The 23,106-nt window shown below is 54.5% G+C and overlaps 3 protein-coding genes across 11 annotated transcripts; 1 reads left to right on the plus strand and 2 right to left on the minus strand.

Moving 5' to 3' along the window:
• Nucleotides 1-969: 969 nt before the first annotated feature.
• ARL4D (ADP ribosylation factor like GTPase 4D) lies at nt 970-2,925 on the minus strand. The gene is made up of 2 exons (XM_004286026.3): nt 2,830-2,925; nt 970-2,263 (listed from the first exon to the last, which is right to left on the minus strand). Exon 2 carries the CDS (start codon nt 2,166-2,168, stop codon nt 1,566-1,568), a length of 603 nt encoding a protein of 200 aa, XP_004286074.1. The 5' UTR covers nt 2,169-2,263; nt 2,830-2,925; the 3' UTR covers nt 970-1,565.
• A 4,144-nt stretch (nt 2,926-7,069) lies between these two features.
• LOC101286597 (transmembrane protein 106A) lies at nt 7,070-16,716 on the plus strand. Of its 5 annotated transcripts, XM_012539150.3 has the most exons (9): nt 7,070-7,606; nt 8,718-10,745; nt 12,029-12,258; nt 12,792-12,855; nt 14,049-14,202; nt 14,714-14,854; nt 14,946-14,989; nt 15,508-15,561; nt 16,138-16,716. In XM_012539150.3, the coding sequence occupies exons 3-9, from the start codon at nt 12,048-12,050 to the stop codon at nt 16,256-16,258; spliced, it is 789 nt and encodes a 262-aa protein (XP_012394604.1). In that variant the 5' UTR covers nt 7,070-7,606; nt 8,718-10,745; nt 12,029-12,047; the 3' UTR covers nt 16,259-16,716. The 5 variants fall into 5 exon arrangements, with proteins under 5 accessions (XP_012394604.1, XP_033272777.1, XP_033272778.1 ...); XM_033416886.2 differs by lacking the exon at nt 14,946-14,989 and having other exon boundaries at nt 14,714-14,888; nt 15,512-15,561; XM_033416887.2 differs by lacking the exons at nt 7,070-7,606; nt 14,946-14,989 and adding an exon at nt 11,804-11,942 and having other exon boundaries at nt 10,650-10,745; nt 14,714-14,888; nt 15,512-15,561.
• A 425-nt stretch (nt 16,717-17,141) lies between these two features.
• Nucleotides 17,142-22,008, minus strand: LOC117198855 (coiled-coil domain-containing protein 200). 5 transcript variants are annotated; one of them, XM_049701695.1, is made up of 5 exons: nt 21,800-22,007; nt 20,536-20,667; nt 20,361-20,427; nt 19,799-19,848; nt 17,142-19,003 (listed from the first exon to the last, which is right to left on the minus strand). In XM_049701695.1, exons 1-5 carry the CDS (start codon nt 21,893-21,895, stop codon nt 18,977-18,979), a joined length of 372 nt encoding a protein of 123 aa, XP_049557652.1. In that variant the 5' UTR covers nt 21,896-22,007; the 3' UTR covers nt 17,142-18,976. The 5 variants fall into 5 exon arrangements, with proteins under 5 accessions (XP_049557652.1, XP_049557650.1, XP_049557651.1 ...); XM_049701694.1 differs by having other exon boundaries at nt 18,860-19,174; nt 21,800-22,008; XM_049701696.1 differs by lacking the exon at nt 17,142-19,003 and adding an exon at nt 19,187-19,346 and having other exon boundaries at nt 21,800-22,008.
• Nucleotides 22,009-23,106: the final 1,098 nt, after the last annotated feature.

A 23,106-nucleotide genomic window follows, 5' to 3' on the forward strand; every position in this document is an offset into this window, starting at 1 on the left:
CCCTCCCCAGGTCCTTTAATCTGATTCTGGAGCAGGGACTCTGAACATGCTCTGGGGATCCCATGTTTGCACAAAGGGTGGGCATGGGACCGGGGGACTGGAAAAAATTGTGCTTGGTTTTTACTTACGACTCCCACTCAGATTAGGAAGATCTAATTGTCCTCAAACACAGCTGGCCCTCGTGCTGGTGAGGTGGGCGTGGCCCTGAAAGTCTGGGCAGGGGTATTCAGGCTCTCGCGACACTAGCATTTTATCCTTACGATCACTGCTAACATTGGTGGTCTATGTGGCTATCCAGCCGTCCTCACTCGCACCAGGCTCAAACAGCTACTAGACTTCCCCTCTCTTGGGAATAGCTGGACGACTCATGGCTTAGTCACAGGTGCCTGGCTGGTTCAATCCAGCCCGGGCCTCCCCAGCACCAGTCACTGCCGCTGTTGCCAGTGAGCTGCAGTCAGCAGGACTGAGCACACAGAGGTGGCTTAAGGCCAGGAGGAAATTACTTTCCATTCTCTCCACATCCCCCAAGATGTGTATTGGGGTTGGGAGAGGAAATCAGACTAACCACCTGAGTGCTGCGGACGGGGCAGACCTACCTACATAGACCTAAGAGGTGTCCCCAAGGGCAAGGACCTAGGAGCAGCTCACAGCAGCAAAACCTGAAGTTAAATCTGCAGGGACCAGCTGGGATCGGGGGCAAGTCAGAGCCAGAGGAGGAGGGGAGGGGAGGAAAGTGGAAGAAAGAAGGGACCCAAAAAAACCTGGCAGAGATCAGGCAATAGCATGGGGTTATTTCAACTCTCTATAATCCCCACCAGCCCGTAAACACACAATCTAATTTTTTAGAAAAGTGCTTGCTTTGCAAATTCAGCTTCAAGATAAGTCCCTCCTCCCCACCCCTGCCTGCCCATATAGAAATCTTGGACTAACCCTGAGGCTAGGTAAGGAGAGGAAAATGCCAGACCAAGGTTAGAGCTACAACATCATCAGTCTTTAATAACTTATAGGCAAATGCTAAAAAATCGTTAATAATAATAATACAGAGGACACACGTGGCTTATAAAAATGGTTGTGAGTCTACAAAGGTGGGGAGGAGTTCTCGGCACTTTCATACAAAGAGAAAAATATAGACTATTACGACTGGCACCCCTAGAAAAGCAACCTGGGGAGACCCCTCAGTTGGGGGGAGGGGCAAGAGCTAGTTCTCGTTTATTCCACATGCATCCTCCAAGAAACTCTCCTTCACCCCCAAACACATCTAATCAAAAAGCCAGAGAAGAAAAACAGGAAACAGGGTCGAGGTAGAGTCAGTTTACATTTAAGCCTCCACAGTCCTGCAGCCTCCACTTCTCCAGAAGTGAGGATGAGGGAGAGATGTGAGAAGACATCCCATCTCCCATCTCCCACCCCAGTTCTGCCCCAAAACAGGACCCCCCCGGTGTGCTCCTCGGTCCTTCATCGAGGTGAACAGGTCCTTGCACCCTGGGGCTAGGTGAGGGGCCACAGGCTCCACCTGGCTGTCCAAGTGTGCAGACCCCTACTGGTGAGGAGGGGGCAGCCTCAGGTCACCGTCTCTTCTTGCCTGTCCGGACAGTCTTCTTTCTCTTGAGGATCATCCCATACAGGCGCTCCAGGCCTGGCTGCAGGCCCAGCCCGTCCACAGCACTGCAGCCCTGCACGTGGGTGAGTGGGGCAGCAGCCAGCTCGCCGACTGCCAGCCTCTTCTCCACCTCGGCTGCGCTCAGTGCCCCAGGCTGATCCTGCTTGTTGGCCAGCACCAGGACAGGCACACCCTGGTTGTCCGAGGCCCGGCTGATTCGGTGTAGCTCCACCTTGGCCTCCTCCAGCCGCTCAGCCTCAGCGGCATCCACCACAAACACCAGCCCGTCTGTCCGGCGTGTGTAGGAGCGCCACAGTGGTCGAAGCTTCTCCTGCCCCCCCACATCCCACACTTGGAAGGTGATGCTACGGGACCCCCCCAGGGGCACCCGGATCTTCTCGGTGTTGAAGCCTTTGGTGGGGACACTCTGGACAAACTCTTTGAACTTGAGGCGGTAAAGAAGGGAGGTCTTTCCAGCCGAGTCCAGCCCAATGACCACAACGTGCAGGGCCTGGAAGTGAGGCAGGAAGGAGGCGGTGGGCGCCATCTCTGTCAAGTGGTTCCCCATGTTGAACACTGGCTAAGGTGCAGGTCCTGGGGCTCACAGTACAGGCAGGGAGGAGGCCTTGAAACTGCAGGCTCTGGAGACCACAGCTGGGCTATCTGAACAGGGAAAGGTCATGCGAGAAAAGAGGAGGAGATGTTTAATAATAAACATGAAATTTGCAACTTCTTGATCATTTCCTAAATCAGCTGCTCATTTTTTTAATTCCTTTTTTTTTTTTCTTAAAGCAGCTGCAGGTATAACAGAGGCTCTCCCCCCTCCCTGGGGGCCCTGACAAGGGCGATGAGACCTACAGAAACCCCCAGGTCCCAGGACACTGAGGTTGGGGGAAGAGACCTCGATTGCCGGACAGTCAGCTTCTGCGCTTGTGGCGAGGTAGCAGGCATCGCGACCCATTCCCCAGGAGAGAATCCTCGGGGGAACGTGCAGCTGGGGGGCAGAGGGCCCAAATTAAGAATCAGGGTGCGCGCGCTGAGACCGGAGAGTGAGGCCCACTCCCACCCGCCTTCCACATCCCTAGGCGGTTGACACAACCCTCCTTACACAGAGACCCCCTCCCCACTGCCCCGCGACACTCCACTGCCCGCCTTCCTGCGATCGCTGACTCCAGCTCCTCCGGCCCCGCACCCGGATCGCCTCGGCTCGGCCTGAACAGCCCCTTTACCTTCCGACAGCCGCGCTCTCCCCGCTCTCCTCCGGGCCAGCCCCACGAGGTTCCTAGCCGGCCTCCAGCCCGCTGGCACTGCGGAGCGGCCCGGGGCACTCTGCCTTAAAACCCGCGCGTGACGTCACGTGGCGCGGGCCAATCAGCAGCCCTGCGGCAGCGAGGCGGGGCGGGGCGGGGCGTGGAGATAAGCGGACTGGAACCCGGGCCACACTGTGATGGACGTCTGGTAAATTGGTGACCGTTTTATTTGATCTTTTCTACCATAATCTAATATTTGGAATTAAACTCGGGATAAATCCGGGATGGAAGGTGGGAGGGGCAAAAGGAACACGCGTGGCAGCGTTTGACTAGGGAGGAGAGGTGAAGAGCGTAACACTCTCAATACCACCACATCCCCCTCACCCAGGCAGAGATATCCACCCCACGTATACGCTCCCTTGGCCGGGTCCACTCGAGAGATGCTGACAAGGCTTCCTCCTTTATCCTTCCTAATTCAATGTTTTAACCTGTGTGAACATGGAACCCCATAAAACAGCCTAAACCCATTACCCCTATTGATCTTTGTAACAGCCAGAGGATGAACAGGAAGAGGGGGAACCAATGAGAGACTGGTGTCGTCTGCATTATATAGGTGAAGAAAGCTCTGAAGGGCTCAATGACTTGTCTAAGGTCACATATAGCTAGTAAGTGGCTGAGCAAGGATGTGTCTGAATCCAGTGCCTTGGCCCCTCACCACTTACTTATCCAATCTCTCTCCTCAGGGAGATTCTCAGCAGAAGTCCCGCCCGTTGTTGGTCAGAGTGCCTGCCAGCAGCAGACCCCCTGAGGGCCTCCCTTGTTCAAATCGATAAAGACAAAATCCTTCACTTCACAGGGTGTTTACTGACCTCATTAATACTGTCTTCTCTGCATGAGCCAAAGAGACTGTGGAGACATAGAGGATGAGCAGACCACGGGGCCTGGCCTCAGACAGCTTCTACTCTAGTGAGAGAGGCAAGACTGGCCACTGACAGGGAACATTGGGACTTTGTAAATCGTGAGATAAGCACTTACAGGTCTTCAGAGGAGGGAGAGAACATGTCAACTAGAAGCTTCTGGAAAGGTTTCCAGAAGTTAATTAGTCGTGCGTAGGATTGGTTGGGAGGTGGGCAGGACTGAGTGGCATCTCCCCAGTCATTACAGCCTGATACAGTCTGGGCAGCACTGAAGAGGCGGAGATGTCACCAACGGGCAGTGTGACCAAAGGGTAACAGTAATTACCTGCAGGGAGGAAGGTAAAACTGAAGGTGGGGAGGGGGTTCAAAGGAGAATGAAATGTTAACTCTACTCTTTCCATTTTTACCAGGAAGCTGGATGCTTGCATTTATTATATAATTCAGTGTTAACTTTTTAAAAGGCTGTCTATGAGGGGAATTGTAAAAGGGGGTGGGGGGGAAGCCATTGCCAGACAGGAGGGTCTAGCCCTTCCTGCCCACTAGCTTCCCATCTGTTTAGCACCAGCCTGCCTTGCACCCTCCTCGTCCCCTCCCCGCAACAAAACCAGCCACCTGGTTTTCCCCAGCAATGCAGGGAGCTTCCCCAAATCCCTTAAGAGATCAAAACCTTAGGTAATTAGTCTGTTACACCCCATGTTGTGGGGTGGCAGAATGCAGCAGGAGCTAAGGCACAAGGGTGGAACTGAGTTAGGAGAGGGGAAGTCAGCAAGCCGAGAGGTTGGGAACCACTAGCTCATTGAGTGGCCGATGCATGCTAAGCTGTGGTCAAGGGACTTTGCATACGTTTCCTTCTTTTTTTTTTTTTTTTAATTTTTATTTTTTGGCTGTGCCTTGCAGCTTGCAAGATCTTAGTTCTATGACCAGGGACAGAACCCACGCGCTTGCAGTAAAAGCACGGAGTCCTAACCACTGGACTGCCAGGAAATTCCCAACACTTTTCCTTTTTTTAATACACAACTCAAACCATGTCGTAAGTATAGTTATTCCAAAAAGAAGACACCAAAGCCAGAAAGGGTAAGTAACTTGTCCAAGGTCATCCAGCTAGAAATTGGCCAAACTTGGCTTTGATCACATGCTACAATGGCTGTGAAACCGAAAACACAGAGAAATGGAGAGCACATGGAAACTGAAAACAGACATACATTGTTTTGTGTTTCTTCCAGAGTCTTTGAAATTTCTTTAACATTTCTCCTACATCTCCTGGGCCTCACACCCAAGAGGGAAACTGTCACTTGATCACCTGATAAGGGAGATGAAACTGGCAACCTCCCCACCCTTCATCTTTTGCCTTTGCCAGGAAAGGTGTTGATGAACAAATGGGAAGGAGGAGGTGGGGCAAGGTGAGAGTGAAGGAAGGGGCCCAGTTTGTCAGGGCAGCACCAGGCTGTGGGCCTACCCCAATCCAGTCTCCTTTAAATGGGAACCCCGCCTCCACACCCAGCCTGCAGCCCAGGGAGCCTTCCTCCATTAATGACCATTTTGTTTCCTGGAAGCCTCACCTCTGCAGCCCTTTCTCTCCACAAGATGACAGCCCAGGACCTAGTGCATTGGAGGATTCCCTACAGAGAACACTGGAACATTCTTACTTTGAGCATTCATTTGTGGAGTGCCTGCTAGGTTGAAGGCCTGAGTGAAATGGCTTAGGACCTGCCCTTGTGGAGTGGACATTATAATGAAGAGTGGGGAGAGACAGGGAATGGCTAAAGAGGTTAATGTCAGATGGTGATGCATGCCATCAAGGAAAATAAAACACAGAAATGTGCTAGAGAGTGACTGGGGAGAGAGCTGCTTTACCTGGGGGAGGGGGACTGCTCATGAAGGCCTTTCCATTGTGACATTAAAGCCAAGGTTTAAGTGGCAAAGAGTCAAGTAAGCGTTCCAGACAGAAGGACAAACTAGCTGGGACCTACCTGCTTCCTCCCATTGGCTCCCTGACCTGGGTCAGATTGCAGCTCTTGAATGATTATTCTTCCTCAGAGCTGTCTCCCCACCAGACTAAACGCTGAGCCCAGGAGCCGGTTCTTCTCATCCTCAGCTCTGCAGTGCCCAGCACTATGCCTGCTACGCAGTAGGCAATCAGGAAATCTTGCATGATTCGTGACTGCATGATGGAATGATTAAAGGTACTCAAGGCGGTTCCCTGAGTATGAGAACCAAGCGTCCAGCCTTAGCTGGGAGTTTCCTGGTCTGGGGTCCTTGGCGGTTGGCAGAGATGCCTGTAAAACCCTGCACTTCTAGGCAAGGTCTGGGCAGTACTCAACCCTCAGGCCTTTTTTGGGGAAGAGGGATTTCTTGGAGGAGAAAAACAGAGGCCATGGGACAGATGACACTGGAGAGAGAGGACCCCTCAAGGCCTGGTGGGCTGAAACCCTGGGCTGAGAGTCATCGTGAGTCCTGTCCTCCCAAGTACACTGGCTTGGAAAAGCCACTTTCCCCCGGGAGCCTCAGTTTCCTCAGCATGTAACTAGGGACTTAGATGATCCCAGGTCCCTTTCCCCAGGACAGCCCATGCTCTAGAGTAGGGGAGGGTACAGGATGGATGGAGCTCACCTAGAAAGCAGCTGAGGACATCCTTGTCTCCACAGCATCCCAACCGAGTACCTGTCTGAGTGCACAGATGAAGAGAGGAGAGGAGTCTGCAGGAGCAGGGATGGGCTGGGGGAGTGGATGCCCAGGAACGGCTTTGGCCTGGGAATCACAAAGACCCGTATTTCAAATCCCAGCTTTGCTTCCTCAAGCATCAAATGGAAGAAACACAACCTACTACTTAGAATGAGTGTGAAAAGAAAAAATGTGGGAAAGGGGCCTTTAGGTACCCTTTTCCCATGCCAGGGGCCCTTTCAGACGCAACTCACCCAAAACCACCCAGGGCCAAGGCAAGGGCTGGAAAGCGGCAGATGCTGCCCTCTGGTGGACGTGTCTGTCACTGCCTGCGTCCTGAAGAAAAGTGGAGGAGTGAAGTTGTACATGGATATCCTAGTACTGCCTCCGCTTAAACGAGCCTCTCAGAGCATGTGCCACCTGCCGAGAGCGAGGAGAGCCATCATTCCTTCCTGTTCTTATTTCCTCCTAAAGCTTGCGAGCAGCGCTGAGCAGAGGACTCATGTTGATGTTTAATAAGAGTGTTCACATTCCAGACCAGGAGGAAGTTCCCTCAGATTCAACTCCTGCTTAGTACCGGAGAAGAAGGCAGGAAGGCCCAGCCCGCTGTGCATCCTTGTAACTTTTTCGTAGACACGCCTGCCTCTCTGCTCCCAGTCATCTCAGAGCATTGTCACGGTGGGCTCCTCCCTACGTAGAGCGTTCAGAAAATCACATTTCCTTTGGGAGGTGTTTCCTCTGGGATGATAACTGAGCATGCAGACTGCCAGGTCCTCAGTGTGCCGCTGAGCACATGAATTTCCAGCCGGGGCTGAAAGCTGGCATGCTAACCAGAGTGAGGTGCTTTCTGCAGTGCCCTGCCCATATCTTGCAGCAAGCAGTAAGAGCTGGGCCCTGCATCAAGCCCAGATCTGTAGCTATGAAACTGATAGGAAAATAGGCCCACTCTCCTTTTACGTCTGACTTTTTTCTCGGGGAAATCTCATTTTCTTCCCAGGATTAGAGCCCAGGTTCTCCGTAGGAAGATAACGATTCACGTTTCTTTAGGGAGACAAATTGGCTTTCCCCGCAGGCACCACCACGGGAGCAGCATTGCTGGAGGGCTGGTGAAGGGGGCTTTGTCTGTTGCCGCCTCTGCATACAAGGCCTTGTTTGCTGGACCACCGGTCACTGCACAGGTCAGTGTATGTTTTATTTTCCTGAACCGAATCCAAGTCACCAGTGAAAACAGTGGCGTCTGCCCGGGTTGGAGAGAGTAGCATGGCATCGTAGCGAGCGTGAACTTTAAGTTTAATCTTTAACACGCAGCTCTGCCACTTTCCAGCTGTATGACTTTGGCTAAGTCACTTGAGGGAGGAAAGAAAAAAGACCTAACGTCGGTTGCGGACCTACTGTGTGGGGGTCACTCTCCCAGGTGCCAGCACTACGAGGTGAATCAGACACCAGTTCCTGCCCAGAGACAGTGGGAGATAAGCAAACGGACATTTATCTGTGAAACTTTTGAAAATTGCAAAGCACTGTAGAATGTAAAGAATCTTCCCATTCAATTAAGGAAAAAAAAAAAACGTTTATTGTGCAGTGTAAGATACTGTGCGAGTGTTCTCAGACCAGTGGAACACCTCAGCCTGGTGTCGGCCCCACGGCGGGGCCAGGGAAGGCGTCCTGGCAGATGACGCCCGAGCTCAGTCCTAAAGGACAGAATGAGTGTGTGCCAGGAGAGAGGGTTAGAGAGGGCACTGTAGACAGAGTAGCCGGTACAGAGACTTGGAGATGTGAACCTGGAAGGTGAATTTGCACCAAGAAGAGAAAAGACCAATGATGTAGGTGGGATGCTGTGTTAAGTGATTTTGGCTTTTATTTTTAAGAGCCGTGGGAGGGACTTCCCTGGTGGTCCAGTGGTTAAGACTTGCGCTGGCCATACTTTCTTCCAGTTTCTCATGCTTTCTTCCAATTACCATCTCCTCTCTTGCTCCTTCTTGCCCCATCGTCATGATTACCTTTAACTTCACAGGGTTTCCAGAGTTCGTTAGCATCTTTTCCTTCATCTAGTTCTAAAGACAGTTCGCCAGTCACCTGGCTCAGGGTGCAGACGTACCTAATCCAAAGCAGGGCCTTCCCAGTCCTTCCTTATCCCCTCAGAAGACCCATTAGTATTGGGTGGACAGGAGTGCCGTAGCCCGGCACCTGATTCCCTAGTATTTTGAATAAATCTGGAAGCTGAGCATGCCTTAACAAGATAAACACAAATTATACAAAAAACGTTGTTCCGCTTTTCTTGACTCTACACAGCCAATAGTTTCCGAAGATCAGACAGCAGCCCTGATGTCCCATCTCTTTGAAATGGGATTCTGTGACAGGCAGCTAAACCTAAGGCTGCTGAAGAAACACAATTACAACATCCTGCAGGTTGTGACAGAACTCCTTCAGATCAACAACGACGACTGGTACAGCCACCGCTACTGAGGAGTGACCGCGTATTCAATAACTTTGCCTGCTGCTCAGAGACGATCTTTATTCTGTCTTGGGGGTGTGGGGTGGAGGCCCTTGCTTATTTTTTAATCTGATGAATCTACATAGAGCCCGTCATTGAACTGTCAAGACAATACCTGCCTTGCGGTATTTTTTGGAGCAAATGAAAGGACGGAACTTAAACCTTCACTTTAGACGTTAGATGAATTGTAGGAAGAGCATTTTTCACTTGATCTGGATAAAACTCTTCTCCGTTTTAGTGCACTGAAAAGTGCAACTTAAACTCCCTATAGAACCCGTTTTCTTCCTGCTGGTACTGAAGTTGAGTATTTTTCTTTGCTTAATTGTGGATGTTTTCAATGAGGATATCTGTTCATTGTCAGCTTATAAAAGAAATTAACCTTGGAAGTTGTTTTCAAGAATTACTCTCATAATTTTTCTAACCTATCCCAAGCTTCATAGCTGCGTGGTGTTAAAATAACACCCAGGGCGCGCACGATAGGAGTTTTGTTCCTCTTCCCTTCTCAAGGAGAAAGTCGTTCCCCTGCAAGTCTTAGTAACGGGCACTGTTGTTTTTCAAAAGACCCCCAGTGATGCGTTTAGAGTACATCCACCTTCCGGTCTCTGCACTTCTGAGAAAGGAGCGGGGAGTGTGCGCATTAACCCAGCAGCACCTGTTGAGCAGTGTCTGTTGTAGCAATTTTGCATACATTTTATTTTATTTAAGGGAAAAAATGTAGGTAGTGTGAAATATTTTGCTAATGCTACAAAGAAGGAGAGAAACTCTTCTATTAAAGGGAAAAGTAAGTTTAACAGTTACCCTTTTTCTTTATGTCGGGGGGCAGGCCTTTACAGTAGAGTGGGCGGGGGTGTATAGGAACATGAGAAAAGTGAAAGGCAGGCTCCTGTGTGAATCATGTCAGTGAAGTTCAGGGGTGGGCAAATGAGTGGGTGTGAGGCTTAGGCCATCCTGATGGCCTCCTGAATGTTTGCAATCTGTTCAGGAGAACCTGGAACAAGAAAAAGAGGCTGGTGTTTTGCAAGACTTGGATGGGAGCAAACTCACTGAGAAAGTTTTGGTTTAACCCCAGGGTACGCGAGCGGGAAGGAGCTCGCTTACAGGGTCCTGGTCCTCGCGCTGTTTTACAGAAGGGAGTCTTGGGTACGGCTGGTAAAGAGGTGTGACAAAGAACACTACAGATTTGAGTCATAAAAATTACTTGCAGAAGAAGAAGACTCTGACCCCCAGCCTGAAGGGGGAAGGATAGTAAAATAGTATTACTTAACCTGGTTTGGTGTCATAACGAATGGTGATTTAAATGAGTCATGGGCCATGATGCGTCTTACAGGGTAGCTCTTGAATGCTGTGAAATAAGGCAGGATTCAGACTGCAAGCCAACCAGCCTGCTTACTCTTTAAAACGTTTCTGGGGGGGGGCTTCTGGGTAGAGGCTGAGCGGCAGGGTGTGTGTAATTCATTCGGTTGATTTGGGACGGGATCTTGTCTTGACCATGTGAGTTGTATCGTAGGGCTCCAGGAGGGCCCCGGGGTCCAGTCGTCTGTCCCATTGTACTTGTACCTAACCGCTTCAAGAATGGTGAAATAAACTTTGAAACCCCTACTTGGACTGGCCGGTCCTTTCGTCGGGAACCTCGCGTGGCCTTTGAAGAACCGAGAAGTTTTCTGGCCGCTGGGTCGAGAGAGGCTGGCCCTGGGAGGGAGGGGCGGGTCCGGAGGAGCCGGGGCGGAGCTTCCCAAGGCTTTGAGCCGAAGCTTGGGGCGAAAACACCGGCTCCCGCGCTTTCGATTCTGCTTTGCAGGCGTTTCTGTCGCTGCGGTCGCCCGGGGGTAAGGCGATTCCTTAGAATCGATTCCTTAGAAAGAAGGGACCCTCCTTCCCTTCTTTCCCTTTGGCATGCAAGGGCCCAGGCCCCTTCTGTGCCTCCTCCTAGCCCAACACGCAGGTTCCAAGCTCTGCTAACGGCCTCCCGGGGTGTGTGGTGGGACTGAAAATCCTCGTTCATTGAATTCCTAGCCTCTCAGTCCGCTCCGACCCCGCAGCCCATGGCCGAGCCCCAGAGTAGGGCGTGAAGGCTCTGGGGAGGCCAGGGTCGCCGCTCCCCACCTCCTCCAACGCGGTGCAGTCGGTCCCCAGGACTCTCCGGGAAGGGGACTGGTGGCCCCCTGGAGCCACCCTGCCTTACAGGCCCTCCTCCCCAAAGACGTACTCCAGCAATCTCTAGCCCTCTTGCAGCTGAGAGGAGCCCAGGATCTCAGGCCTAAACCAGGTGAGGCTCCCTTTATTTTAAACCTCAGACCTAAACCAGGTGAGGCCTCCTTTATTTTAAGCCCAGAAGGTCTGAGTTGGGCTCACCTTGCCCACTCATTTGCCACCAGTCTTTTGGGAAGGATCTGGAGTTCGCTGTGACTCGTCCTAGTGAAGGACTGACCCTGAAATTGCTACCACCCTCGCCCAGACATTCTTTCCCACCCCGACTCAGAAAGCAAGCGGAAGAGGTTTATGCTCCCTTCTACAATCATTTTAGGGTTCTCAGCCCCACCTGTGGCCAGCCTAGACGCCTTTTTCTTTTCTTGTCCCAAAGAATCCCTGCCTTCCTATTACGCCAGCACCTGTCCAGGCTCAGGAATGGAAACTTTCCTTCCACACCCAGGCTGGAGACCTCGGGCATTTCTGCCCGGGTGCTCTAGAGACACGTTCAGAGTCATCTTGTCGCAGAGGATGAAGGGGCTCCCCTGGCTGCTGCCCCCATGACCTATCTAACTTCCTTCCCTTGCAGTGAATGACAGCTCAGCAGCTTTTCCAGAACAAAATTAAGCGCTCTGCCTTTCACTTATGAAAGTCCCTTAAAGTGAAATAACTTCTGCTTTGCTTTTCCCTCTTGTAGGTCGATTGAGCTCTCCCTACAATAAAAACAAAAACAACAAAGAGTTGCAATGCATTGAGATTCCCGATCCAGGAGTCGTGTGTAGCTGCTCGAATTCCCACCCCCTCACTGGCTTAGGCTCGAGCTTGCTGAAAGCGTGGTGGGGCTCCTTGCCAATCTCAAGAGCCTAAAACCAGAGGGACACCCGGCATCGGTGCTGACTGGACTTTGCTCTTCTCTCATCAGTGAAAAATACCCCTGAACGATGGGTGAGACGCTCTCCCAGCTGGGCTCTCGGGAGGATGAGAACAAGTCGATGCTGCCCTCCGGCCCAGCCTGTGGCAGCGAGGCTGCCAGCTACTCCAGCACCACCGGCAGCAGCAAGCCTTCTTGTTCCTGTGCGCCTTGTGAAAGGGCTGCTGGCGGCAGCTTTGCGACTTGTCCCACCTGCCAGGGCAGTGGGGAGATCCCTCGAGGTGAGTGGCCCCAGGCTCTGGAAGTAGCCCGGGCTCCAGGAAAAGCTCTTAGCAGCCAGCTGGCCAGTGCCAGGCCCCTCTGAGTCTCCTTGGATGGGGTTGGGTCTCCCAGCTCCTAGTCCCTGAGTTTCAGGGCTAGCCAGGGAGATGCTGACCCTCCCTGGGCTCGCTGCAGAGACCCCCTCCTGCCCTGGTGGTACCGCCCGAACCCAGGGGATTCCCAGCCTCTCTGCCCTCTTAGCAGCACTGCCTTCGGATGCAGGAAGTTACAGTGACGTCTCCAAAGAAATTGGGCTTCTCGGATTTGTGGTGACGTGCAGGAATGCTCCACACCTGTTAATGAAACTCTCGCCTCCGTTCTAGAGCTGGCAAAGCCGAGCTGCCAGCAGCCCGGTATCCCCAGTCAGTCCTGCTCTGAGGCAGAGGTGGCGTGCTTCTGACACTGTGGGACGGAGGGGTGCTGCTGGCAGGCTGGCACAGGGAACATTTGTCATGGACACTTCTCGGCCCTCCCTCTCACCCTCTTTCTACAGAACTAGAGAAGCAGCTGGTGGCCCTCATCCCCTATGGGGACCAGAGGCTGAAGCCCAGGCACACGTAAGCCCCTCTTCCTATCCCAGCTCTGTAGGCGTTGCCCCTGGGGGCTCTTCCTCTTTGTCTCCCCCAATCCCCCTTCCCACCCCCCCCAGCTTTTCTCCATGGGTTCTCCCCCAGAGAGCCTGAGCCTCACTGGCCTCAGACGTATTAGCTCCCTGTTTCCAAGGATTTTCCTAGTTTAAGAAGCTCGGGGCACAGCAGATGCCACCTGAGGCCTCTTGGTGTCCTGAGCACCGCTGCCTCCAAGAGGCAAGGCTCCCTTTTGAAGACGGAGAGGACCTCTTGACTCTGCAAGTCCTTCCAGGAGGGAGGGAGTGGCTGTGGTTGCTGTTGGTTTGGGAAAGTGATTTTTCCTAAGAACTTCCTTGGCTACGGCAGCTCAGACCTGCTTGTTCTTTTCCCCTTAGAGATGGGAAACCAGCTGCTCTCTGTTCTGGGACACTTGAGAACCTCAGAGGAGGCAGCCCTGAGTTTCACTGGGGGGCCCATGACCCTGTTTGTCATCTGGGTCCTTTGACATAGATCCCTGCAACCTCCTCCCAGGGTCCTCAGCTTCCGTGGGGGAGCCCACCACCCAGCCTGCCCCCGCCAGTGCACCAGAAGCCGAATCTGGCAGTGCCCCTTAGGAAATGCTAACAAGGTGCTCTCTCTTTAATGCATATCTCAATTTTGAACTAGATGGACAGATGATGTCTTGTTCTGAATATGAATATTAAAATTCAGAACTGTCAAAATTCACATGGGCTTACTTCTTCCAGTGAGAATAGCTAGCGTTGGTTGAGCCTTTGGCTATGTGCCAGGGCCAGGGATGGGTGCCTTTTCATGCATTAGCCCATAACAGATGGTATGAGGTAGGTACCATTACCCCCATTTTATAGACAAGGAAACGGAGGCTTAGGGCGGTTAGGCGGGTTGTTCAGAGTTGCTGGGCCAGTGGCTAACACAGAACTGGGAATGGAAGCCGGGCTGCCAGCCTCTCAGTCCGGTGCTCCTACCCACCCTGGGCCACCTCTGAGCCTAGGTTGGTCCTCCGCATCTGGGGAGCTAAGTGTACAGTTGTGTGTGTGTGTGTTGGGGTGGGGGCTCGGAGGAGAGCCTTACGTAGAGAGAAGAGTGTCTGAACGCCCCGGGCCCAGGCAGCCTTGGTGTCCAGACTTCTCCACTCCTCTACCCCGGGTCCTGTTCTCCCACAGGAAGCTCTCCGTGTTCCTGGCAGTGTTCATCTGCCTGGTGACCTCCTCCCTCATCGTCTTTTTCCTGTTTCCCCGGACTATCGCCGTGCAGCCTGTAGGCCTCAACTCCTCCACGGTGACTGTTGGCGAGGCCGACATCCACCTCAATATAACGGTGGGTGGGTGCCTGCGCCCCTGGGCTCCGACCCCACCTTCCTGGCAACACTCCTCTGTACAGCCCTTGTCCGGTGTGCTCACCCCGGGCATCGGTAGCCGGGGATCTTATGGCAGCCAGAGGATGTCGGGAGCCTAGGGAAAAGCAGGAGCAACCATGAGCCCCCTAACAGACCGTGCAGGATTGGAACAGTGAGGGGTTAGAATTGACGCCAGAGCCGTAGATCACTGGGTGCAGTCGGGGTGGTGTGCCTGAGACTCCCCGGGTGGGCAGGACTGAACAGAGAGAGCCTTGCAGGGTGAGACTGGATTTTGAGCCAGCTTAATGTCTCAGTTAAAGGCGACCCCTCGCCGCTAAGAGCCCCTCCGAGGGGCTCCTGGCACTGGGCCTCGGCAGCTGAGGCCCGCGTTGGGGGTGGGGCTCAATCAGGCTGCGGGGTTTTGAAACTGTTCGACTTCTTGCCGAGGATGGTGCTACCCTAACCCCTTCCTTTCCCTGTCTTGCTCGCCAGAATATCTTGAGCATCTCCAATAACAACTACTACCCCATCGCCGTGACCCAGCTGACCATTGAGGTTCTGCACCTGTCCCTCGTGGTGGGGCAGGTCTCCAACAGCCTTCTCCTCCACATCGGCCCTTTGGCCAGTGAGCAGGTGACTCCCTCTTGCTGGCCAGACCTGCCCACAGGTGTGTGGACACGGGTGGCTGGAGTTGGGGCTAACCCTATACCCATTTGGTTGACAGATGTTGTATACGGTAGCCAACAGGATATGGGATGAAAACACATAGTGAGTAGCCCTTGATCAATCCCTTCTCCCTTAGCCTCTGTCCTGATTGGAAACCCAGGTCGAATTCCCACCAGATGTTCTGATTGCTTAGCAGACCCTGCATTCAGCACGTGGCCTGCACTCTGTGGCCAAGACTGCAGTGTACAAGCATTCAGGGTCCCCAGCCTCTGCCTGTTTGGACCTGGACTGGAATGAAACCCAGCCTAGAATCTGGTTCACACTTAACGCTATATGACCTTAGGCTCTTCAGCCTGACTCACCGTCTTCTACTAAGGGAGAGGCCAGCCCGTGCCTGGGCCAAACCAGTGGGGTTTGGAGGAGCGATATTGCAGCAGGGGCGACGTGCTCACCTTGGGCAGAGGGAGGGGGAAGGGGTGGGGGCGGCATGTGGGGCCCCTGATGGAAAGGAGGCAAGGGGGGGGCTGGGACGGCAGGTCTCGTCCGAGCTGTCCGACAGGCTGCTCAGTGTGTGAAACGTGGGCCCAGGTTCTCTGTCTCTCTCTCTCTGTCTCTCTCAGCAAGATCTGTACCTGGCTGAAAATCAAAGTCCACCATGTGCTTCTGCACATCCAGTAAGTAGGGCTTGGAGCCCTGGTACCCTCTCCCACTTCTGCCCCCCGTGGGGGGAGAGTCATCGCAGCGAATCCCGTGAGTCTGTGTCGGCTCTTGGCAGTAGCAGATCCAGCCCCTCCCCTAAGGCCCACCTTAGGAGCCACTGACGTGACAGGCACAGCTCTGCCCAGAACCCGGTGGGGGGGTGGGGGGCAGCTGTCCCAGGTGCCTCGGCAGAGTGGGGAGCAGAAGGAAGGGCCGGGTCTGGTCTGAGGAAGCCAGCCCTCCCCAGAGAGCAGAGCAGGGCCAGGGCTTTCCTCTTCTTCCCAGACCCTTGTGGTGTGGAGGAGTAAAGACAGTGAAGCGCAGACCTAGGGTGGCGGGAGCTCTCCAGCCGCCATCTTACTCCTTTCCTCTGCCGCCACCAGGTCTCTCCCCTCGCCTCCCTACTTCCTTCTCTCACTCCTACCCCAACTGCATATCCTTAGATCGGTGGACGTGGAAGTTGGGTAGGGCCAAGGCTCAAGTTCTGTAATCTTCAAAATAAAACTGGTGTGGGTTTTTTTGGAAAAAAAAAAGCCCTGTTTCCTCTCCAGGGGCACCCTGACCTGTTCCTACCTGAGCCATTCAGAGCAGCTGGTCTTCCAGAGCTACGAATATGTGGACTGCCGGGGAAACGCATCCAAGCCCCACTTGCTGGTCCCTCGCCCGCCGTGACCTGTCTGCTGTCGTCGAGCTGCGGGCACCTGCCGGCCTGGTCTGTATCTCCCACCACTCCATGGCACCCAATAGGACGAGAGTGACTCTGCCAAAGGAAAAGCCCTGCTTTATCATACCCTCCCCCTGTTCACCCCCAGCAGAGGAAGCTTTCTGTGGACGTTAACTTCATACGCACACGCACACGCACACACACCCTCACGCCCTCTCTGATTTCCACAGGAATGGAAGCTTGGTTCTTCTAGAAGCCAGCACCAGATATTCCCCTTGGTCTGTCTTGAGGAAAGTCTGACCTGACGTTTCCTCAGAGCTGCCTCAGCGGCATGGAGTGGCTCCCACACTGTCTGTGCTGAGCACCTTGGTTGCCCAGCTCGTCCAGGGAAGACCTTTGTCCTGCCTGAATGTGGAGAAAGCTTTCATTTTGTCTGGCTTTTAATACATGGATCCTTTCCAAGTTCTCCACCTGGTAATGAGAAGGTGACTTGGGGGACAGCCAGTGTTGTCCCCAGGGCCTCTTAGGGAACCGTAGATGCTCTCCTATGCCGCCCTGCTTTGGTCGTGTGACAGAGTGATGGTGATGGCCTGCTTCGAGAACGCCTGGTACCTTGTCTCCCCACCCCACCCATCTGACAGCAAGATTGGCCAAGGCCCTTTGGCTCCGCAGCCTTCCTGGTTAGACTGTCTGGGTCCCCAGGAAGTCAGAGCTGTTCTGCAGCTAAAGCTTCTCTCCCGAAAACAGTTTTATCGTTCTCTTCAGAGCAGGAACCAAAGTGGGAGGGGAGGAGAGGAGAGGGGAGGGGAGGGGAGGGAAGGAAAGGAAAGGGAAGGGAGGCACCGGGCACCCCCCTGGGCCTGCACAGGAAAAACAGAGACAAAGCCAGAGTCATTTTAAAAGGTTTTTATTGAAGGAGGCCACAAGCCTGAGCCCACGTGAGGGGACACAGGCAGGTCAAATGGTGGGCGCAGCCGCCCTCCCGCTGAAAACCTGCAGAGGTGAGGCCGGACTGCTGGGTCCCGCTGCACCCCTAGCCTAGTCCCAGGGCGCCCTCTGCTCCCAGAGGCCTCTGCTCTCCTTTGGGCGCTGACAGTATGGAGCTGCCTATCAGTCGGGACTGGTCCAGGCCGTCGCCTCTTTGCTGTCACTCAGATGAGAAGCCCCAGGCAAACCCCAGGTTCTTTAGGCGAGCAGGAATTGTGTTTGCTCACTAAAGGTGGTTACCGGTTTCCGTCACTCAGACAGGCAGAGAGGTGAGCTTGAGTAGCAGGGAAAGCTGAGTTTGCAGTAGGAAGGGCGGAGAAGGGCACGTGGGGCCAGAACCTGGTGAGGAGCCGGCCGGGGGGATGAGGGGAAGGAAGGAGTTCGTGCCGTCCGCACGCTTTCACGCCTGGGTAACTGGCGTCGAGGTGGTGCTGGTAAGAGCACGGAAGTCCACGGGGGCCAGGCTGGAGCTCACGCTGGGTGGAGTTCGCCAAATGTAATGGATTTATATTGGAGTCAATCAGCTGTGCTTAACCGTGTTTAAGGAAGGAAAATAAAAGGCTCCTGTGAGTGGGAAGGGAGCCGGTGGACGCTCCCCATCTCACAGCCTGTTTCTTAATATCCAAGTGGGCATCAAGGTCTCTTCCCCAGTCCCTGAGCCCCTCGGGAACACGCCCGGCCTCTCTGCCTTCTGGGAGACGGCTCCCAGGAGCTCGCTCGCTCCCCTTCCCTCGTTGTGTGTCTCTGAGCCCCTCCCAACTTTAATGCTCCTGTTCTGTGCGCCCCCGCTCCTTCGCTTCCCCCAACTGCTCCTCTCAGGAAACACTGCAGAGAGGCTCCTTCAGTCTCACCCAAAGGTGAGACGCTACAGTGAAAGGACCCAGGCATCCCCCTCACCAGTCAAGAGTGGCAGAGGGAGCAGGGCTGGGGGACCCCAGGTGTCAGTTTCAGGAAGAGGTGAGGCGGCTGCCTGGGGCCTCCAGAGCCTCTGGGTTGTCTCTGCTACGTGGAAAGGCTGAGACCCAGGGAGGAAGAGGCCTGTGGATTTGGTGGGGGCGGGGGGCGAGTCCCCTCTTCCCAAGGTCAGGTGTCCTGTGCCTGAGGCTACAGTCCTCCTTTCCTCCGAGTTCTCTCTCTCCATCCCTTCCAACCACCCTCCGTTCAACAGCGGAGTGCCCACCGTGGACCAGGCGCGACACTGGACTTGGGGGAGGCCCCTGCGTGCCACTTCTTCCTGATGCTGCCCCAGGTCCCAGGTCTGCTCTGGTGTGATGCAACCCACGCTTCCCCAGGTGCATCTCGATAAGCATCGGCCAGGAGGAAGGGCTGGTGGCTCCAGCGAGAGTCGTAAACCCGAGCCCCCAGCAGGCTGTGATATCGCTGCTAAATAAGGGCCAGTAGTGGAGCTGTAGAGCTGGGGGGCCCAAGGCCAAGTTCTCCCGTTGGCTTTGCCTGGAGAAGCATGGAATCGCCCTCCACTGTCTTCTCGCACCCTCTCCATCCTCTTCGTGGGTCTTCCTGGCCCCTCCCCCTCACCTCTGTCTCACGGAGCCCAGCCAGTCTCTTGAGTCTTTGCGGGAAGAAATCACGCGTGATTCCCAGCTAGCCTCCCCTGCCAGAGTGGATCAGGAGGGCTCGGCTTTTGAAGTGGAGATGCTGCTGGGAGGTAGGACGACGGGGCTGCTCATCTGATGTTTGCTGATGGCCGGCCAGTGGGGTCTCGGGGGTCCGTCTCTGAATCACCACTGCTGGATGTAGTTCGTTGACTGAGAAGAGGGAGAGACAGGAGGCAGAACAGGTTAGTTAGCAGCTCCCGGGCCTGCTGGTTTGAGAACATTGTCTTAAGGCCTCTGAAGCCCGAGTAATCAAAGTGAGATGATGTAGCAGCCCAGTCCTCGTCTTAAAGGGCCGGGATCAGGTTCTCCCATCCTTTGTGCCTGAGTCAGAGACAAACAAAAAAAAAAGCTTCTTTCCAAAGCGTATCCTGTTTCATGTAATTCTCAAGACTCTCAAAAAAGCGTCTTCCTGGGTTTGACAGTCTACAAGGAGCCAGGCCGTAAGCTAAGTGCTTTGGATGCTTTCCCTTTTAATTCAGTCCTCGTGACACCTCTGTGGAGGAGGTGGGGTATTATCAGTCTCATTTTACGGGTGGGGCAGCTGAGGCTCAGAGATCTGAGTCGTGCTACCGGAGAGTGGTGATCCTGACGGAGACCACGAGCCCTGACTTCACGTCTCACCGTCCTCCCGCTGCAGCTGGCTCCACCCCATCCGCGTTTCAAACGGCCCCCTTGATTTTGCTTCTCTGGCCCCCGTCCTATCTTTCCAACTAGATCGTCAGCTCCTTCGCTTATACTGAGTGCTGAGCAACAGGGCCTACAGAGACATCTTTATGGGGGCGTGGAGTGGAGGAACGGGCCATCCAGAAGTGACGGAATAACTTCAGTCCCCTCTCCCGATTCCCGCCGAGGAAGCCTTTCTAGACTCCACCTGCACTAACACGCGAGCGCGGGCAGACACGCAGCCAAACCGTAGCTGCCTCTCACACTCTGAGTCCGTCTCACCGTGAATCGTGGGTACTTGGTGTGTGTATCTGGGCTAGATTTCCCGAAACCTGATGATGAAACGAAGCACACGTCACTCAGCTGGCAGTTCCTGAGAATGGCACGTGCCACAGCCGGACTCTTTACCACGTTTCTGGGGGGCAGGCCAAGGCCCCTAGCTGGGGCAAGGCAAAGTCCCAGCCCCCGCTGAGCATTCTCCACTAGGAAGCCGACCGGGGCTTCCCTGTTCCAGACCCCCCAGGGCTCAGGATATCCGTTGCTAAGCCTACACCTCCTGCCCCACCCTCTGGCCGCCCCGAGCCGACCCCGACCCCGACCCCGTCTGTCACCCTCACCCTGGAGAAGGGACTGACCACTTCTGAGCCACGCTCTGCGGAAGTCAGCGGGTTTCTCTGCAGCTCTCGCTTGGTGCAAATCCACTCAGAGAGTGTGACCGCCCCCACCCCCAAGTAAAGGTGAAGGGTGCCAGGGAGGGTCAAAGGGTGGGGTGACAGATGTGGCTTCTGGACTATAGCCCGGGGCTCTCTCCTCACCATCTCCCGCTCCCGGGCATGTCACTCACCTGCACCTTGAGGGTTCATCACCCGTCCTTGGAATCTGTCCTTGTGGGCGCCTGGCCTTTGGGAATCCTGGAGAATGTACCGGGAGGTGCGCTCAGTAAGAGGGTCCTGGGCATTTTGTGGCTTTGGCTGAGGCGGCGGCGGCGGCGGCGGCGGCGGCGGCGGCCGCTCGGGTACCTGCGGAGGCTGCGGCTGCGCGGGTGGCGACCGTGATGGCGCCGGCGGTGGCTGCGACTCCCGCGGCGACTCCCGAGATGGCTGGGTTCTTTTTTCAGATTGCCGTTTCTCTTCTTGGAGTTTCTTCAGTTCCTGTCAAGAAGCCACCCGCAAGTGGCATCCTCCTCCCTCCCCACCCAGCCACGCCCCCCTGCCGGAGACACTGAGGGGAGCAAGGCAAGGGAATCCAGAGGCGGAGGCGGCTGGAGGGTCTCTGTTCCCTGGAGTTGGAGGCTGAGGCTGGGGCCTGAGCTCTCTCCCCTCACCCACCCACGCCCAAGGACTGTTTCTATAGCAACAGTGCGCCCGCCCCCCCCGCACAGCCCCCTGCCCAGGAAACAGCCGCCTCGGGCCACCCACCTCCGCGCACTGAAAATCGTTTGCAGTGCCGGAGGGTAAAGAATAATCTCTTGCACATGCTCTGAAACAGCACTGCCCAGTGGAAGTATAACGAGGGCCATGTATCATTTAAAATGCTCTGTTAGCCACGTAACAGAGTAAGAAGAAATAGGTGAAACTGGGTATAATGATACATTTTATTCAACCCAATACAGCCAAAACGTAAAACCAATATGAAAATATTAATGAGATAGTTTATAGTCTTTGTTTTTGTATTAAGTCTTCAAAACCCAGAGGGCATTTTATACTCAGCAGCACATCTGAATTTAGACACTGCATTTTGATTTAAAATATTTAGAGTTCAGATAATTTACAGTCGAAAAAGTAGATTCACATATCCACGTTGTTCCAAACATACTTAAAAGTGTTTCGGTAGGTAAAACGAAAATTTGTCTTAAAGAGTATATTTAAATAAATTAGATGTATGTAACGTTTAAAATGCAGGTCCTCGGTCTCACTAGCCACGTCTCAAGGGCTATAGCACACAGGCTGGTGGCCGCCCTACTGGACAGAGCAGCTTTAAAACCTCCCGAGCCTGACGCTTCAATCCCACGTTGAGGCCTCGGCCTAGTACAACAGCAAAGCTGAGTCACCCCAATACACACACACACACACACACACACACACACACACACACACACACACACACACACACTCACAAACACACACGGTCCATCCAAGACATCCAAGGACCTTGCTTTCCTCCAGCCCAAGCAAAACAACATTCACCAGGTAATGGACAGCTTCCTTGGGGTCCGTCGTCTCCCCTCCCCATCCCCTCCGTGTCCCCGGAAGGACCCTGGTGAACGGGGCCCCTCTCATGCACCTGCTCTTGCTGCTGCTGCTGCTGGGCCATCAGCCACCTCCTCCGGCCCAAAGCCATCTGCCGGCGACTGGCCTCCCAGTGGTACGCACTGCCCATGATGGTGGCGGTGACAGAAGGCCCCAGGCAGGGGCTGGGGGCAGGCAGAGCCCAGGAGGCTGCCACTGCCCCCACCACTTCCGTCTCCTCCCACCTCAACCCCCTGGCCTGTGACCAGAACCACCTCACAATACGGCCGGCCGCTACCCGGGGCAACTGGGCAGCCCCTCCCCGCCACCCACCCCCGCCACCCCCCACCCCCCACCCCCGCCTGCCCTGGGAAGGAGGGGGGTGTTCTTCCCACGTCTCCTAGAGAGCATCTGTAAAGTACCTTTCTCTCCAGGGCCCTGGGCAGGTAGAAGACACCTTTCCACCTAAGCCTTGAGTTTCAGTGGGCCCCGGGGGACGATCCCCCGAGTGGTCTGGCTTTCCTCTCCGGTTTCTTTCTCCCACCCTTCCCAGGATTCCAGCCTCCTCATCTGGCCCTCTGCTGACCCCTCCCTTCCCTCCTCCCTCAGTCCTCCGTCTCCCCCGCTGTGCTGACTCAAGAACAAACAGGGACTTCCCCGGTGGTCCAGTGGTTAGGACTCCGCGCTTCCACTGCAGCGGGCACAGGTTCCATCCCTGGTTGGGGAACTAAGAGCCCGCATGCCGCGTGGAGCGGCCACAGAAGACCAAAAGAAGGAAAAGAAGATACGAGACCCGGCCAGCTCTCACTGAGGTGTGAGCTCTGTGAAGGCAAAGTGGCTTATTAGAAAGCACCCTGGTTCCGGGGATTGGATGCGCCGGGCTCAAGCCTACCCTCCCTCTCTTCCTCTGACCCTGGACTCAGCTCACCTCTCTGGGCCTCAGTTTCCTTGCCCGGAAAACCAGAAGGGTAGCACTTGTTACCTTCCTCACGGGGTTCACACAGGACCACGTGGGTCAATGGATGAGAGGTATGTGAAATGAAATATAAAATCGCTCAGCTACAGGTTGGTATTATTTATTATCCTACCCGATTTTCATCCCGTTGGGGAGGAAAAATTCGTCCTCTAGCCTTCTAGGTTCTGTGGGCTGGTCTAATGACCAGATTGACATCGGACAGACTCATAGGAGAAAAACAGGTATAATTACGTATGTTCAGGGATCCCATAAGGATACGAGACCCAAGGGCAGCTGAGGCTTATATGCCCTCCTGAGCTGAGGAATGCGATAAGGGCCTGGGGCCTCGAAGCAGAGAAGGGTGAGTCACCGGGACAAAAAGAAGGGCAGACCAGACGTTTGGTAAT

The sequence above is a fragment of the Orcinus orca genome, chromosome 19 (assembly GCF_937001465.1).
Source record: "Orcinus orca chromosome 19, mOrcOrc1.1, whole genome shotgun sequence".
NCBI lineage: Eukaryota > Metazoa > Chordata > Mammalia > Artiodactyla > Delphinidae > Orcinus > Orcinus orca.

Excerpts from the sequence above, each read along its gene's own strand:
- ARL4D (XM_004286026.3), bottom strand. The coding sequence starts at position 2,168 with ATGGGGAACCACTTGACAGAGATGGCGCCCACCGCCTCCTTCCTGCCT.
- LOC101286597 (XM_033416886.2), top strand. The coding sequence starts at position 12,048 with ATGGGTGAGACGCTCTCCCAGCTGGGCTCTCGGGAGGATGAGAACAAG. Across the intron at positions 14,203-14,713 it reads ACATCCACCTCAATATAACG|AATATCTTGAGCATCTCCAA; the intron begins GTGGGTGGGTGC and ends CTTGCTCGCCAG. Across the intron at positions 15,562-16,137 it reads CATGTGCTTCTGCACATCCA|GGGCACCCTGACCTGTTCCT; the intron begins GTAAGTAGGGCT and ends TTTCCTCTCCAG.
- LOC117198855 (XM_049701693.1), bottom strand. The coding sequence starts at position 21,895 with ATGGGCAGTGCGTACCACTGGGAGGCCAGTCGCCGGCAGATGGCTTTG. Across the intron at positions 20,668-21,799 it reads AGCAGCAGCAGCAAGAGCAG|GAACTGAAGAAACTCCAAGA; the intron begins GTGCATGAGAGG and ends GCTTCTTGACAG. Across the intron at positions 19,004-20,360 it reads GATGAACCCTCAAGGTGCAG|TCAACGAACTACATCCAGCA; the intron begins GTGAGTGACATG and ends CCCTCTTCTCAG.